Raw genomic sequence first — 14,791 nt, forward strand, 5'->3', positions numbered from 1 at the left:
ATAAACCATATTGTGAATTTTATGTACCTTAAACATGGAATATGAAATGGAAATATTAGTATACATGAACAAAATGTAAAATAAAAAATAAACCATATACCTACATTTCGTGTCCCTTAAACGTGACATATGAAATGGAAACATTAGAATACATGAACAAAATGTTAAATAAAACATAAACCATATTCTAATAGAAAAACGAATGCTTACACTGTCATCAGCAAAGACAAATTCCATGGTCTCCATAGACTGGATGATTTGTTTCCAAGAATGTAGAACTTTCACATGTACGAACCACGTGTTTTTCCATGGTTTCAAGTCCTCCACGGTGGCCACATCCGTCTCATTAAGACCTCTGGATGGTTGAATCTGCATTTTATTTGCCATTCTTTTGTTTCTTGGTTTGTTCGAAGGAGTGGGTTTGAATGAGAATAGGGTGATGGGTATTTATAGAATATCCGATTTAAAGAGAGGTGCTTAGGTTTTAGTTGAAACTTGGAGAGAAAGTTGGGGATCATCACTTTATTATCGGAGATTCGAACATAAGTTAGGATTTGTATTTGGAAAATCCGATTTAAATCACGAAAACTTATTTCTATATACTATTACTGGCATTTATAATTAAGAATATTCATGGAACTGTTTTGATCCCTTTCCGAAAATTTGTTCGATCAAAGATATGTGCGATCTATAATTAAAATCACGAAATTCTTGTTTCCGAAAATATGTGCGAAGAATGGAAAACTATAAGATGTCGATTTTAATTTTGAATTTCAGTTTCCATTTCTACTATATATCGAAATGTAGGTGGGTTCTTAAACATATATCGTAAGCCCGTTAGGTGTGTAAACATATATCTTGGGCCTTTTCATCTTTTTGGTCGTAAATGAGGAGCCATTTTTTGCAAATAGGTTAAAGATGTTAATGAAAAGCCCTGATTTGCAATTCTTTTTAGAAATTTCGATAAATCGGCTGAGATTTCAGGGGCAGGTTCACAAACTGTCAGCTGCTTTAATAGTATAGATCTTAATAGTATGAATTAAATGAAGAATATGCTAGATTGATCAAAAGTATGAGAAAACATTTTCACCATTAGGAGCATACTAGACTGCTGCCCAACAATAATGTGATTCAATTAAATCTTTGTGACTCGTGAGATGGTTGAGTTTGTGAGAGAAGTGAATGCGTAAATGAGAAAGATTGATTTTAGGGCATATGATCAAAGACAATCAGTGACTAGAAACTGTAATCCTAATTTTGATAGATTGACCAACGAAAACGAAGCATGAGGACTAACAAAAGATTAGTTTAAAAGCAATCAATGGTCCAACCTTAACAAATCCAAAACTATTTTATTTAATAGTTGCTATAGAAATTATAATTTCATTGTTTAACTATTTTTTTATATAAATTTAATAATATATATCATTAACAAAGTTACTTGATTTCATTTTAAATATATATAATTAATGTCAAATACATATTAAGATAATTTTTGATTATATTTATTTTTATGCTTTTTAATTTAAATTTAGTGATTTAAGAGTTATGTTATGAGTTAGGGTTGAGTTTTGGAAAATAAATATTTGATTTTTAAATTAAAGTATTAAGGTTTTTAAATTAATTAAAAATTAAAGTTTATATATTGATTTTACATACTATAGTAATTAGTTTTCTTTTTGCATTTGGAAAATTAAAGTTTAAAGGTATGAGTTTAGGATTATATGATTTGGGGTATGATTTAGTGTATGACTTGGGGTATAGTTTACACTTAGAGTATAGGGTTAATGTATTAGATTTAAGATTTGAAATTATTATCTTTTAAATATTAAAATTTGAGTTTAAAGTTAATATATAATTTTACCCCTAAATTCTATAAACAAATTTTTAAAAAATTATAATAGCTCGATCTCTCAAAGCACAACTGGTACAACTCTATGCATAGAAATAATTCCCAACGTCATATATCAGCTGTCCGAACTGACACATCTCTGAAACAACCAACACAACCAAAGACAGTCAAACATGTCAAGAGTAACTCCAATATCAATCAACACAATGCAACTGGCGCACCCCCAGACTAAAAGCAATCCAAAGAAACCAACATAATCGCACAACAAACAACACATGCCAACCAATGGCTCATACTTCAAATCACATAACTCGTAAAACAGAAATTCGTTTAGTGATAACTTGAAATTTGGTGGTGCCCGAAACATCATATATCCATTCTTGAAAAAAAAATCTCGAAATAATGACTAAAGAAACTGATAAACCTCTCAGCAATCTGACAACCTGATATTAGTATATTACCCATCTGCTGAACACCTGGTTAGAACCTTGTTGTGCGAAGGGTGAATGACAGATGATTTTATTCATCATCATTAAAAGAGAGAATTGAATTAGTAATTATTGAACAGAATGGTGCTAAAAGAATTTCCAAAAACTTTTTATTATTATTAATATATATATGTATTTTTTTTGAAATGTTGAAAACCGAATCCCTTAATAGCCACATAAAATATCGTGACAAATTCATAGCTAATTTAAATATAGCTACAAAACATTTGTGACTAAATCGTGACAAAACAATATTTTGTGTATTAACCGCAATTTTAATAATGTTTTATTTTGTGGGAATTCGTCACAAAATATTTATGGTAAAATTGTTGTTATTTTACCATAAATTGTTGTTATTTGATCAATTTTTTTTTGTTATTTTTAGTCATGTTTTACCATACCAATTTCGTTGTTTATTTGCTAAGAATTTGATATGATTTGCCACATTTTTACTTCGTAACTTTTTAGAAATAACTATAAAATATTTGCGGTTATTTCGTGGCTATAGCCGAGATTTTTACTAATGGTGAAACTGTGGAGAGACCTGTTGGTAACTTTCCCGTGCTCACCAGAGTCAGAGCCTTGTGCTCTGCTATCTTATCTTCCATGCCTTACACCCTCTCTTGTTTCTACTATTCGGTTTGTGCTTGGTTTGTAAATCAGTTTTCTTAAATTGTTGTTTTTCGAAGTCCCGGATCCCGCTATAAGACTATACTTCTTAGGGGTGGGCACTTCGGTTATTTTATCGGTTCAGTTCGGGTTCGGTTTGGTTAATTCGGTTCAATGATTTATCCAACCAAAGTAAACCATAGTTAGTTCGGTTTGGATCGGTTTCGGTTCGGTTTGAACTCAGTTCGGTTTGAATTCGGTTTGGTTTTAAAACACAAACGCATGGTCATAAAATCATTGTGTTGACGATTATAAAAAACTAAATTATGTTGACTAAATTCAATATAAAACCGAAAAAAACTTTTAGAAACACAAAACATTTATAAGAGCACAATCAAATCAAAGTTAACTATAATAAATAGAAAATTAAAAAAACATCGTTAATAATACCTCTACAAAATAAACTAAATATAATGTAAAACTGAAAGAAAAACTTTAACAAATTATAAACATCAAACAAAAATTAACTAAAGTAAATAGAAAACTAAAAAAAAATCCTTAATAAAATTAACAATAACTTTAGTCTTAGCATTTTAGTATATTGTATATTGCTAATATGCACATTGGTTATGGATTCGGTTTAGTTTGGTACGGTTCAACGTGGTTCGGTTCGGATCGGGTTCGGTTCGGTTGGTTTCGGGTTGGGAAAATCTTAAACCTAACTGTTTGATAATAGACTTTGGTTCGGTTCGAATCGGTTTCGGTTCGGTTGGTTCAGTTCGATCGGTTCGGTTCGGTTTTTTTGCCCACCCATTACTTCTTTCCGATCTGCCCGTTTAGGTTTTCATCAAGATAATATAATTTTATAAAAACTGCTTTCAGTATTGATTTATTTCAATATTCAGGACACATATTTTTGAACTACGTATTTTACCCGCGCTTGCGGACTTAATAATTTTACAAAAATTTGTAAATAGATATATTATCAATTTAAAAACAATTAGAATAAATAATTTTCATGTTTTTGAAATATTTAATAATTAATAAACTTAAAACATTCATATATACACAAAACTAACTACATGGATTTATATTTATTTAAAATTTTTATGATGTAATATATTTTTAAATAACATAACATGGAATCCATTTTAGATAATGATTTTTTAAAAAATAATTAGTTTAGTTTTAAATTTATGCATAATTATATATTATATGATATCAATACTATTAAATTTGGAACATGTCTAATTGATGATAGTTGAATCCAACTAAAAAAAAGATATATATAACTGCTTATATGCCCATATAAATATAATTACTTAATCTTTAACTTTATTTAGAAAAAAAAACACGCCAACAACTAATTGGTCGAAAAGACAACTATTTTTTAGGAATACGCAGATAATAACTAACTGGTCAAATAAACAGTTACACAATTTTTTAAAAGAGTCCGAACTGACACGTGGCAATTTGTTGAATGGACGACAGTTTGTTAGGTTTTGCTGGTTATAGCTTAAATTTTATAAAAATTATATTTCTCAAAAATATAAAACAAAGAATATATCCGTTCTTATAAGGACGAATCATAAGTGTGTTGGTGGATTTTGAATTGCACTTACCCGTTGACCCGTAAAGTATTTAAAAAGTAAAAATTAAAAAATTAAATATTTTTTAAAAATACAGGAATTTAAAAATAATAATTTAATTTTTTTTTGTCATCAAATTTAAAATTTAAATCATGTATAATTTTTTATTATAAATATATTTTTATAATAACTAAATTACATAATGATTTTTAAAATATTTATAACCCGTGGATGACCATAAAATTAAGCAAAGCGGGTGCAAGTACCAAATTATTTGTTTGCGGGTTACGTAGGTCATATTTTAACCAAAAAAATTGCAAATCCGCGGGTTGGCAGGCCAGAGGGCAAGTTCGACCCGTAACCCAGCCTTAGCCGTGCGTATACCGGATTAATTTTTAAATTATTATTATTTAATAAAATATATTTTGATTAAAATTTATACACAAAATATGATTATAAAAAAGATAAAATATAATCAGAAAGAAAAAAACAAATATCAAAAAATAAATTTCAAACAAAAAATATATCCGCCTTTAAAGTCGGATCAAAATCTAATCTATTCTATTAAAACAACAGTATACCCTATTGATATGAGGTTGTGTCAAACTATTATTTAAATTAAATATACATTTTAAACTAAACATCTTCCACATTTACTTGATGAATGAAACAGCCACCATATCCCCTTAACAATCTGGTGGTGCAACAATCCCATAACTGCATCAATATATTAAACAACAATTAAATAAATATGTAACGGACAGCTAAAAGTATTTGTTACCTTCAGTTTTTTTATTTGTAAAACATATATATTTTTCCTTATATAAGGACTTTATAAACTGCTCGATATCTTTTATTCCTAGGTCTAAAAATGTCCGTGCGGATCACCTTGCAAAGGGTGCCGAAGCTCGATCACGAGAAGTTAATTCAGACTATGTAAACTGTTTTGCTCCTTGAATGAAATTTTCTCTTTCGATGTCAAAATAAAATAAAATATGAGTTTAATATGATAGTATTTGCTAGGTAGCACGAAAGCTTTATCGGATGTCCGCTTCCCGCTTCGGAATCGGAATCGGAATCGGAATCTTGTGGAAGCTTACGGAATCTCGCTTCCAAAACGTTTCCAAAATGTTCTCTTTAAAAACACGTTGGAAGCTTACGATTCCATTTTGGAATCACGCTTCCGTTTTATTTTAAAACCCATTGTCATAATTCATAAAAATACAAAAACATAGTTTTTAGTTTATATAAAATCCAAATTTTAATAATGAATTAAAGAAAAGAAATATACAAAATTAAAACTAATATTGTACTATAAATTATCTTTATGTATTGAAGTTTTTATTAAAGATATATCACATATTCAAATATATTATGTCAATAAATTTATGAAGTTTTAAAAATAATTATTATCATAATTTATTTAAACTTAATTTATGTGTGTTTTTATAATTTAATATGAAATTATTTCAAAATTATTATAAATTAATAAATGCTTTATTTTAAATTTAAATCATATGATTTTTAGTTCTAAATTATATTAAAATTTTCTTATATTTATATATATATATGGATATACGATTCCAACACGTACCCGCTTCCTAATTTTTTAAAAAATTTCGCTTCCTCACTTCCATACGCTTCCACTTCCACGTACCCGCTTCCGTTTCCATGTAACGTAGAGTATTTGTGACGGGTTTTGTGTTGTACACAATTACATGTATTTTCTTTCAATCCTTAGAAACTTATAAAACAGAGAACTCATGCCGTGTGTCTCTTGGTGTGTTCCTGGGAGTTTATTCATGGTTCAAGTTATGTTCTTTCTCGTATCTACTGTTCCTCTTTGTTGGGAACTCCCAAGTTCCATATAAGATGTTCGAGAAATGGTTTGTTTCACAGATAATCAAACTTCTTAACGCCTTCCAGACAAAAACTTATAGGTTTTTGCCAAAGGCATTATTACCTGTTACAGGCTGCAGCAAACTACTTGTATACACAGGTTTATGACGAATTTATGTATTCTTCCTCTTCTAGGTTTGATTGCCCAATAGTTTAGTATGTGTGTTTGAAACCCCACCCTAGTTAATGTCAAATATCAAGAAAGAGATCAGAGGCAAAAGAACAGGGATAACACACATGGAAGAAATCAATTTATAGACATTTTTATATCCGCCGTTACTGCAGTTTAGTCATGCCACGGTGTGACATTACCGAGTTCCCAAACATCTTAAAGACCCTTCAAAACTTGCAACATGTAGACATTTCCAGCAACATAATCCTAGGAAAAATCCCCGAATGGCTCTGGAAAATTAATAACATTGAGAAAAAGTTAAAGATCGACCTTCTCATTGATGAGGAGCATCTCCTCTCCAATCAAAACTTACGGTTGCGGGTTTTGAGCCTCCCAAAAATGGATGAGATGAAACCGCAACTCAGCTCTGTGTGGACTCTGTGTGACGTCGGCAAAGAACATGATGTCGGCACACCTCTCATCGGAGACAACACCCTTGCCCTGACGTTTGGTTGAAAGTGCGGAGGACAGAGAGCCTTGAACGGTCGGTTTCACAACATTTCGGGAGAAGCCGTCGGCTACCAGCCTACCATCAGTTTGGAGTAGCCATCGTCCTTGGGATCTGACCAGCGACCCATCGCGGAGGAGCCCTCGTTGTCAATGACTGACTTGCGGCCTCCGGAATCTGGACAGTGACGTTTGGATTCCATCGGAGTGTATGAGCCATCGGTCTTCGTCACCTTCTTTCGATCGACCGCGGAGGAGCTGTCGTTCTTAGACATGAAATCGCCGGAGTTTGCAGATTGTCCTTTGGATTCCATCGGTTTGATCTCTTGAGAAAAGTTTGCGAAGTAAAATGGTAAGAGAAAATATGAAATGAAATTTATAGTGAAATACTCCCTCCGTTTCAAATTATATGTCGTTCTAGAGGAATTTTTTTGTTTCAAAATAAGTGTTGTTTTCGGTTTTCAATGCAAAATTTATTGACAATATTCTATTTTCAATTTTTCTATTGGTTGATACATGGTTAGGTGTATTGGTAGTAGTGTTTTTATTTTGGAAATATGTAAAATTAAATGTTTTCTTAATCTGTGTGCAAAAGGTTAGAACGACATATAATATGAAACGGAGGGAATAGATGCAAAGGGAGGTGAAAAGACATAGGTAATGGACGGCTGGACTAAAATCTTGATACATTATTCTGAAACCAATGGGGAAATCAGCGCCACATGGTTTAGAGCCAGAAGTTATAACTACTTTATGTTAAAAAGACTTACATGGCACATTCTTCGTAAGTACCATCCCGGTCGTTTTGGGGCAAATGAATCACTTTTCTGGAAATATTCATCAATCAACATCAAATTTCCTGATGAGAAAATATGTAATTTTTAGCATTATATATCAAGTATCCATGTTCAAAGGTGTATAATATAACACAAAAGTTGTTACCAGATCACTATGGAAGAGTTTAGTCCAGCAGTCCAGGTCTTTCTACAAATTTATAAGAAGAGTAAGAGACCCATAGAGAATCTGAACTTTCAAGATATAAGAAGAGGGCCACATGGATTAAACGAAGAAGCCTGCTAAAAGGATGTACTACCTGAAATCGAATCTGTGACTCAGCTGGTCTTGGTGAGATTTCGTTGAAATAGACGGCGACGGGAGATATACCGGTGGTAAGCTGAGACTTCATTGTAGATTTCATTCTGATGTGGTTTTTGCAGAGTAGGTTTTTTGATTCGGGATGGATTTAGGTTTAGTGATAAAGCTCATAAATTTGGAATGCGCCGGTTTAGTAATATAAACAAAATTTGTTATGTTATGGAGGAATTAATGAAACGACAGGAGATTAGACCAGTGGCATTGTAATTTTTGTGTAAAACTTAGGTCTAAGTACTATTTGTACTTCAGTTTTAATAGATTAGATATGAGGTTCAGTATAAAATAAGGGATTATTAATTCTAACAAGAAACTTTGTATATTCAAATAAATAAGGCTTGGACCATGCAGACAGAGTAAAAAAAAACTAATAAGCAAAGCAGAGTAATTGTGAAGAAACAGAGTAATGGTGAAACAAAACATGATAATTAGCTAATAATCATGCAAAGTAGATAGATGTTTGAAGGGGGGAAAACTCTGAAAAGTTCAAACTGAAAGGAAAGCAAGAGTTAATAATTAAAAGGAAAAACAAATACATAAACTACTTTTTCGGTTCGGGTTCGGTTCGATTTTTGGATTCTGAATTTTTTTTGCCCAGCTCTATGTGTGTATATGCAATGAGACGCAAAGAATGTTCCTTTCTTGGAAATTTGGAAGTAACGGCTATTTGTTTTGTTTTTTTTTAACTTACCTACACTAGAGATGGCGTTGCTGAGGAATTGCGGCCATGGATTTCATCAATGGAGGTTGGAAGTTGGAACGATCAAACGCGACAGTGAGATGTTCGGAGCTTTGCGAAGAGCAACATCAATGGAGGTTTCAAGAGACGTTTCAACAGAATCGGCACAGCCCGGAGCATCTTATGAGGGATTCGTAGAGATTCCTATCATCAGAGGAGAGGCTGGGTCTTGGTGCAACAATCGTGGCGTCCTTTTCAGAATTGGAAAGACCTCAAAGGATGCAATGTTCCTACGGTATGGGAAACCATGACGATCCAGAGAGAATTGTTTTTTTTTTTTTTGCTTGGAGTTGGAAAGAAAGTGGCAGGAAACAGAGATGTTGAAGCCATCACCATCGTTCTTGGTGACAACGATCTGTAAAAAGGAGACGATTAATGAGTCACAATCGTTGGAGAAAGAAGTTGTTGTGGAGAATCAGTAAACCAAAACAGAGTCTCTGTTTCATTGGAACAGATTTGATCAAATTTCACAACCTAGGTCATGACAAAATCAACTTGAGGTATCAGATTTTCAGAAATGTAATAGAATGCTCTTGAGAAGGAAAGCACTACATCACAGGAAGAAGAGAAGTTTGGCTCCAAAGTCTTTGGATGTTTAAATCAAGGTCCAGCTAGAGAAGAAAAGGCGATTAGAACGTCAACGTGGGTTAGCATATTTGCATAGCACTGGTAGTACTAGACTAAGAAAGAGGCATTTGCAACAGTCTGGGATGTTTAAGAACAGAACTGTTAAGCCATCCTTAATAACAAGTGGGGTGGCGTATCTACAAAAGAATGAATCCTTATATAACAAGAGATTGGTGGCAAGCACACTCCAACAGTACCACAACGGGTTGATAGAGCAGAAGAGGATATTTTTAAGATTAGTTGACATATCTCTAACTGAAGCCAAGAGTGATTCTGATTGTCTGTTGTTGCAGCAATAGTAAAGTCTACAGAAACAATGGGATTACAACAAGATTGTTCAGGAACAATTTTGTTGGAGAATAAAAGCAGAGATGATGCACAACTTGCAGTACAAGTTATGTCTGAGTTGGTTCACCAAAGGAACAATAACATAGATGCACTTCTAAGGAAACAGTTTTTGATTGAGGCTGAAAAATTTCACGTGAAGCACAGAGGTGGATAAGTAATATACCTCTGAATTTTTGAAGAAGAAATTACAGCAGCATGATCTTTGTGAAAGTGTAACAGTAATTATGCTTCCTCATACTATTCAAAGACAAGGAAAATTTACTGCTGGCTTGTTGTTTGAGCGAAGCAAGGTAAGGAGCAACATCATCATGAGAAGGGAGACTTTTATACAATGGGATTGTGGCTGTTCAAGTTTAAACAGAGGTTATTGGTACAAGTGAGACACAAAATCCTCTCTGGTTGTACTTGGACAGTGTGGCAACAAGTGTCTACTTTTCTGTGTGGCATTGTTGGAAGTACAAGACATTGCAGCATGTTTGTCACGGCTTATACAGTTGGTGGATCTGGTCACTGAAAAGTGATATGAGGCCATTACAAGTGCTAAATCAAGTGGAGAGAAGTCTGTCTATATAGTACTGACAGATCAAGACGATGACCAGATTAGAGAGTTGCTCATTGAAAGAGTTGTCATATAGCAGGAAAACATTGGATGCTTAACAGAGAGTATATATTCTGGTTGTTTTGAAACAGATATCTCAGAGCGTTTTTGGCTGCTGCAGTTTGGGAAATGGTCGTATTGGGAAAAAAATTACAATTGGTGCTACAACACATGAATCCACCAAATCTGGATCATTTTTTTAATTTGCTTGGTAAAAAAAGACGTTATCGTCATTCTGGTCAAGAAAAATCTGCTTCGTGTTCCAGTAAAACGACAACAGAGGCTGCAATAAATTTTACAAGTCTCGCATGAGAAATCAATTCCAGTCGCTTGACTATTCCATGCGTATCAGAATGTTTCTCAGTGAGCCAAGAGATGAAGATAAGATTTGCAGAGCTTGAGGACAAGCTCTATTTGAACCAGGGGGTAATGATAGATACTGAATGCTAGTATTGCATGGCTGTGGGGTGCTTAGCTGGCAAGAAGAAAGGAGATGACAGTTAGAGATCAGAAGATGAGTGAAAGAATATATATAAATAGAAGCTTTACCTTTCTTGTTGTTTATGGATTGTTTGAGATCAGATCATTAATTAGGCTGATAAAAGTGCGAAACGTTTGGAAAGGATATGATAAACTAGTCAATTAGTTCAAACTTCTCACTGATAAAAGTGCGAAACGTTTGGAAAGGATCTGTTCTGACAAATTACCAAAAACATAACAAGAAGAAGCAAACAAAACTCAAAGTTTTACCTGAACAAACATTTTTTATTACATTAGATTTAAGACATTGGGATACAAACGAAACTGTTTTCTCCTCAAATTAACATGAAAATAGTCTCTAAACAAGATTTACATTAGATCGAGCTTTCTTTCTATACATACATCTTATACTCATCACTAAGAAGCTCCTCACCGGATGCAAAAACAGTATCCCAATCAATATTCATCGCCTCTTCTTCCAGGCTTCCAACTACTGCTTCAGGTAATGATACAAAGTTGTTGCAGGTTTTCTCAGACACATTGTGATCCTCTTCTTCTTGGTCAGTATTGCCAAAGACAGGTGGCTCTGGTACATGATCACAATCTTCCAGTAGTTGATTAAGAACCATCTCGCTCCATTCATCCAATTCAGGTAATGATACAAAGTTGTTGTTGTTGCAGGTTTCCTCAGATACATTCTGATGCTCTGGTACATGATCACAATCTTCCAGAAGTTGATTAAGAACCATCTCGCTCCATTCATCTAATTCAGGTAATGATACAAAGTTGTTGTTGTTGCAGGTTTGCTCAGACACATTATGATCCTCTTCAGTGTTGCTAACAACATCATGTAGTGGTGGTACATCATCACAATCACAATCTTGGAGGAGTTTATGAAGATCCATCTCGCTCCATTCATCCGACTCAGGTGAAATCTCAACCATGTCCTCATCGACCGTTGTTGTTGTTGTTAGGGTTTGATCCTCCAATCGCTTGAGATGGCTCTGTAGTACTTTCATAGACTCCATCGCTTCCATAAGCTCTTCCGGATCATTCGAGTTGACGAGCTTGTCATCGTCCCACCAAAACCCTAACCCTAGGTCCTTGCGAGCCATACATATACCTAGGTCTTCTCGCGTCGCTTTGGTATTATCACACGTTGAAACAGGAGCAAGTCTCTGTCCGGAGAGATAAGCGGAGACCACGGACTCAACGGAAGAGTGACCAAACGAGAAGAAGGGAGTGTTGGAGTTTGAAGAAGATGGTGTCGCAAGGATAGCGATTTGAGCGTCGGTGATAACACAAAGCTGAGCCGCTTTGCTGTAGAGACCGTCTCTGCGTTTGGTGAAAGTAGTAGCGCGCGAAGCTTTGTTAGCAATCTTCGTCATCACAGGCTTTCTCTTCGTACCTCCCTTCTTCACCATTCTGTATTTTCACCAAGTAAACGAAACCCTAGTTTTTTCAAATCGCCAACGAAAGTAAGTAAACAGAGAAAAAAAAAAAGAAAGCAAAGTGAGGACGCTTGCTTAGGTCAAGTGAGGTATATATAGGCTCCGTTGTGGCGTAATTAATTAAATCGTAAGTCCAATATTTCGCTTTTGTATAATAACACTAAACCGAGACCGGTTCGATTAAACCAAATTCATTTATTCGTATCAATGTTCGGTTCGAGGGAGAGGAATAAATGAAAAACCCAAACTGTTTTTTCTTTTCTTTCCCTCAAACTTAGGGGGTTATTGGTAGAATAATTTAAGAAGAGTTATTAAATTTTGAGATTCTATTGTTATTGGTTTATGAATTTTTAAAATCTGAATAGAATCCATTGTTATTGGGGTGATGATTTTTAAATTCCACTCAAAATCTTTGGCTATTGGAAAAGTTTAGTTTTTATTGATTTTAACATTCTATTGAAATCTATTGTTATTGGGATGTAAATTTTCTTTGTTTTTACTCATAAAACTCAACTCTGAGAATATCAACTATATCCATAAGATTTTTGAAATCTATGCAATAAAAATGGTTTTTTAGTTTTCTGATTTTTATTTAATTTTCTAATTTTTATTTATTTTATTTTCTTATTAATTAATTAAATAATTGTTTTTTGAAAAAAACTAACACATCACTATTTTTATGTGTACAATAGATTAACTTTTTATTAGACGAGCAAGTAAAATATGTTGAAAGTTTTTTTATGAGACAAACGTTATTTTGAATGTTTAAAGTGTTAATAGGTGACGTTTTTGAAATTTTTTTATGGGATTTTCCTACTCTGAGTATAAAGTTAAAAACTTATCAAAAACTGCAAAGTGTAGACAAGTAACTGATCCAAACGATTTGGTAAATTACTTATAGTGGACCATGCTCTTGATTTTGATGATGTCATATCAGACATAAAATAAAAGAAGAGAAATTAATCTACGTAGCATGGAATCGTTGGTGGGCATGCGTTTCGCGCTTCCGAAGCGGAAACGGAAACGGAATCACTCGGAACCGCTCGGAATCGAGATGGAATCACGATTCCGGTTTTGAGACGTTTGGAACCGCCATGGAAGCACGCGATTCAGAATTGGAAGCGTCGATGGTGTGGTTGGAAGCGTAAAAGATTGAACAAGTTGTGTTTTAGAAAACTGGAAAATTATCTTGGACTTTAACTTCGATTTGTTTTGTGAATATGTAATTTAATTAACCCATTATAATAACAAAAATACCTAAGGGAATTAACTCCTGTTTTCTATATGACGATAAATTTCGAATTTAAGTATACAAAATATATCTTAAAAACATAACAAAAAACTAAAAAAAAATTATCTATTGGTTTAACCAGTGGTTCAACCGATAACCGGGTTCCGAGTTTTAGTGATTTATTTTCAATTTTATTGGGTCTGAATATTTTGGTTTTTTTTACAAAACATAAACCGGATTTATCTTGGGTCACTGGATTTATCAGTGCAACCACTGGTCCGGAACGGATTTCAAAACACTAAGTATGAGACTTTGATTTTTGGGTCGAATTTCGAGTTGGGTTTTTTGGGTACAGATATTATTGGCTAATTATGTTAATTTTTGAAATGCATATGACACAAGTATATAGTTATGCAACTTGACATATTTAATATAGTTACCAAAAATTATATTAAATTAATATTAACTACAAATGTAATTACAAAAAACATAGATATAAAAATTAATTCTCAGAAAAAAATAAAAAAAAAAGTATATCCTCCCTTTCAAATATTTTTTTTTAGTTTTCGATATGGATTGGATTTGATATTGGTTTTTGGATATAATATTTTAAGAACCATTCGAGTATATATGCCACGTTTTAATAGAAGTCTAATAGAGTATGAGACTTTGATTTTCGAATCGATTTTGAATCAGATTTTTTTGGGTACGAATATTCTTGAGGTAAATACTAATATTTTTTAAATTATAGGAATAAAGTGCAAAATAGATTCTGAAATGCATATGACACAAGTGTATAGTTTGCAACTTGACATATTTAATATATTTACCAAAAAATAAATTAAATTAAATTAACATTAAACACATATATAACTAAAACATAAATAAATAAAAAAATTCTCAAAAGAAATTAAAACAAAAAATATACCCGCCCTTTGAAAGGGCGGATCAGAATCAAGTATATGTATTAAAATAGAATCAGTTTAATATTACTAAACCAAATATAATAAACATATTTTAATATTTTAATATTAATAAACCAAAATATAAACATATTTTAATATTTTAATATTACTAAAGTAAATATAATATAAATTTAACTATGATAT

The 14,791-nt window shown here is 32.8% G+C and overlaps 1 protein-coding gene across 1 annotated transcript; it reads right to left on the reverse strand.

Moving 5' to 3' along the window:
- Positions 1–11,344: 11,344 nt before the first annotated feature.
- LOC108853211 (agamous-like MADS-box protein AGL97) lies at positions 11,345–12,519 on the reverse strand. The gene has a single exon (XM_018626657.2). It carries the CDS (start codon positions 12,422–12,424, stop codon positions 11,393–11,395), a length of 1,032 nt encoding a protein of 343 aa, XP_018482159.2. The 5' UTR covers positions 12,425–12,519; the 3' UTR covers positions 11,345–11,392.
- Positions 12,520–14,791: the final 2,272 nt, after the last annotated feature.

The sequence above is a fragment of the Raphanus sativus genome, chromosome 4 (assembly GCF_000801105.2).
Source record: "Raphanus sativus cultivar WK10039 chromosome 4, ASM80110v3, whole genome shotgun sequence".
NCBI lineage: Eukaryota > Viridiplantae > Streptophyta > Magnoliopsida > Brassicales > Brassicaceae > Raphanus > Raphanus sativus.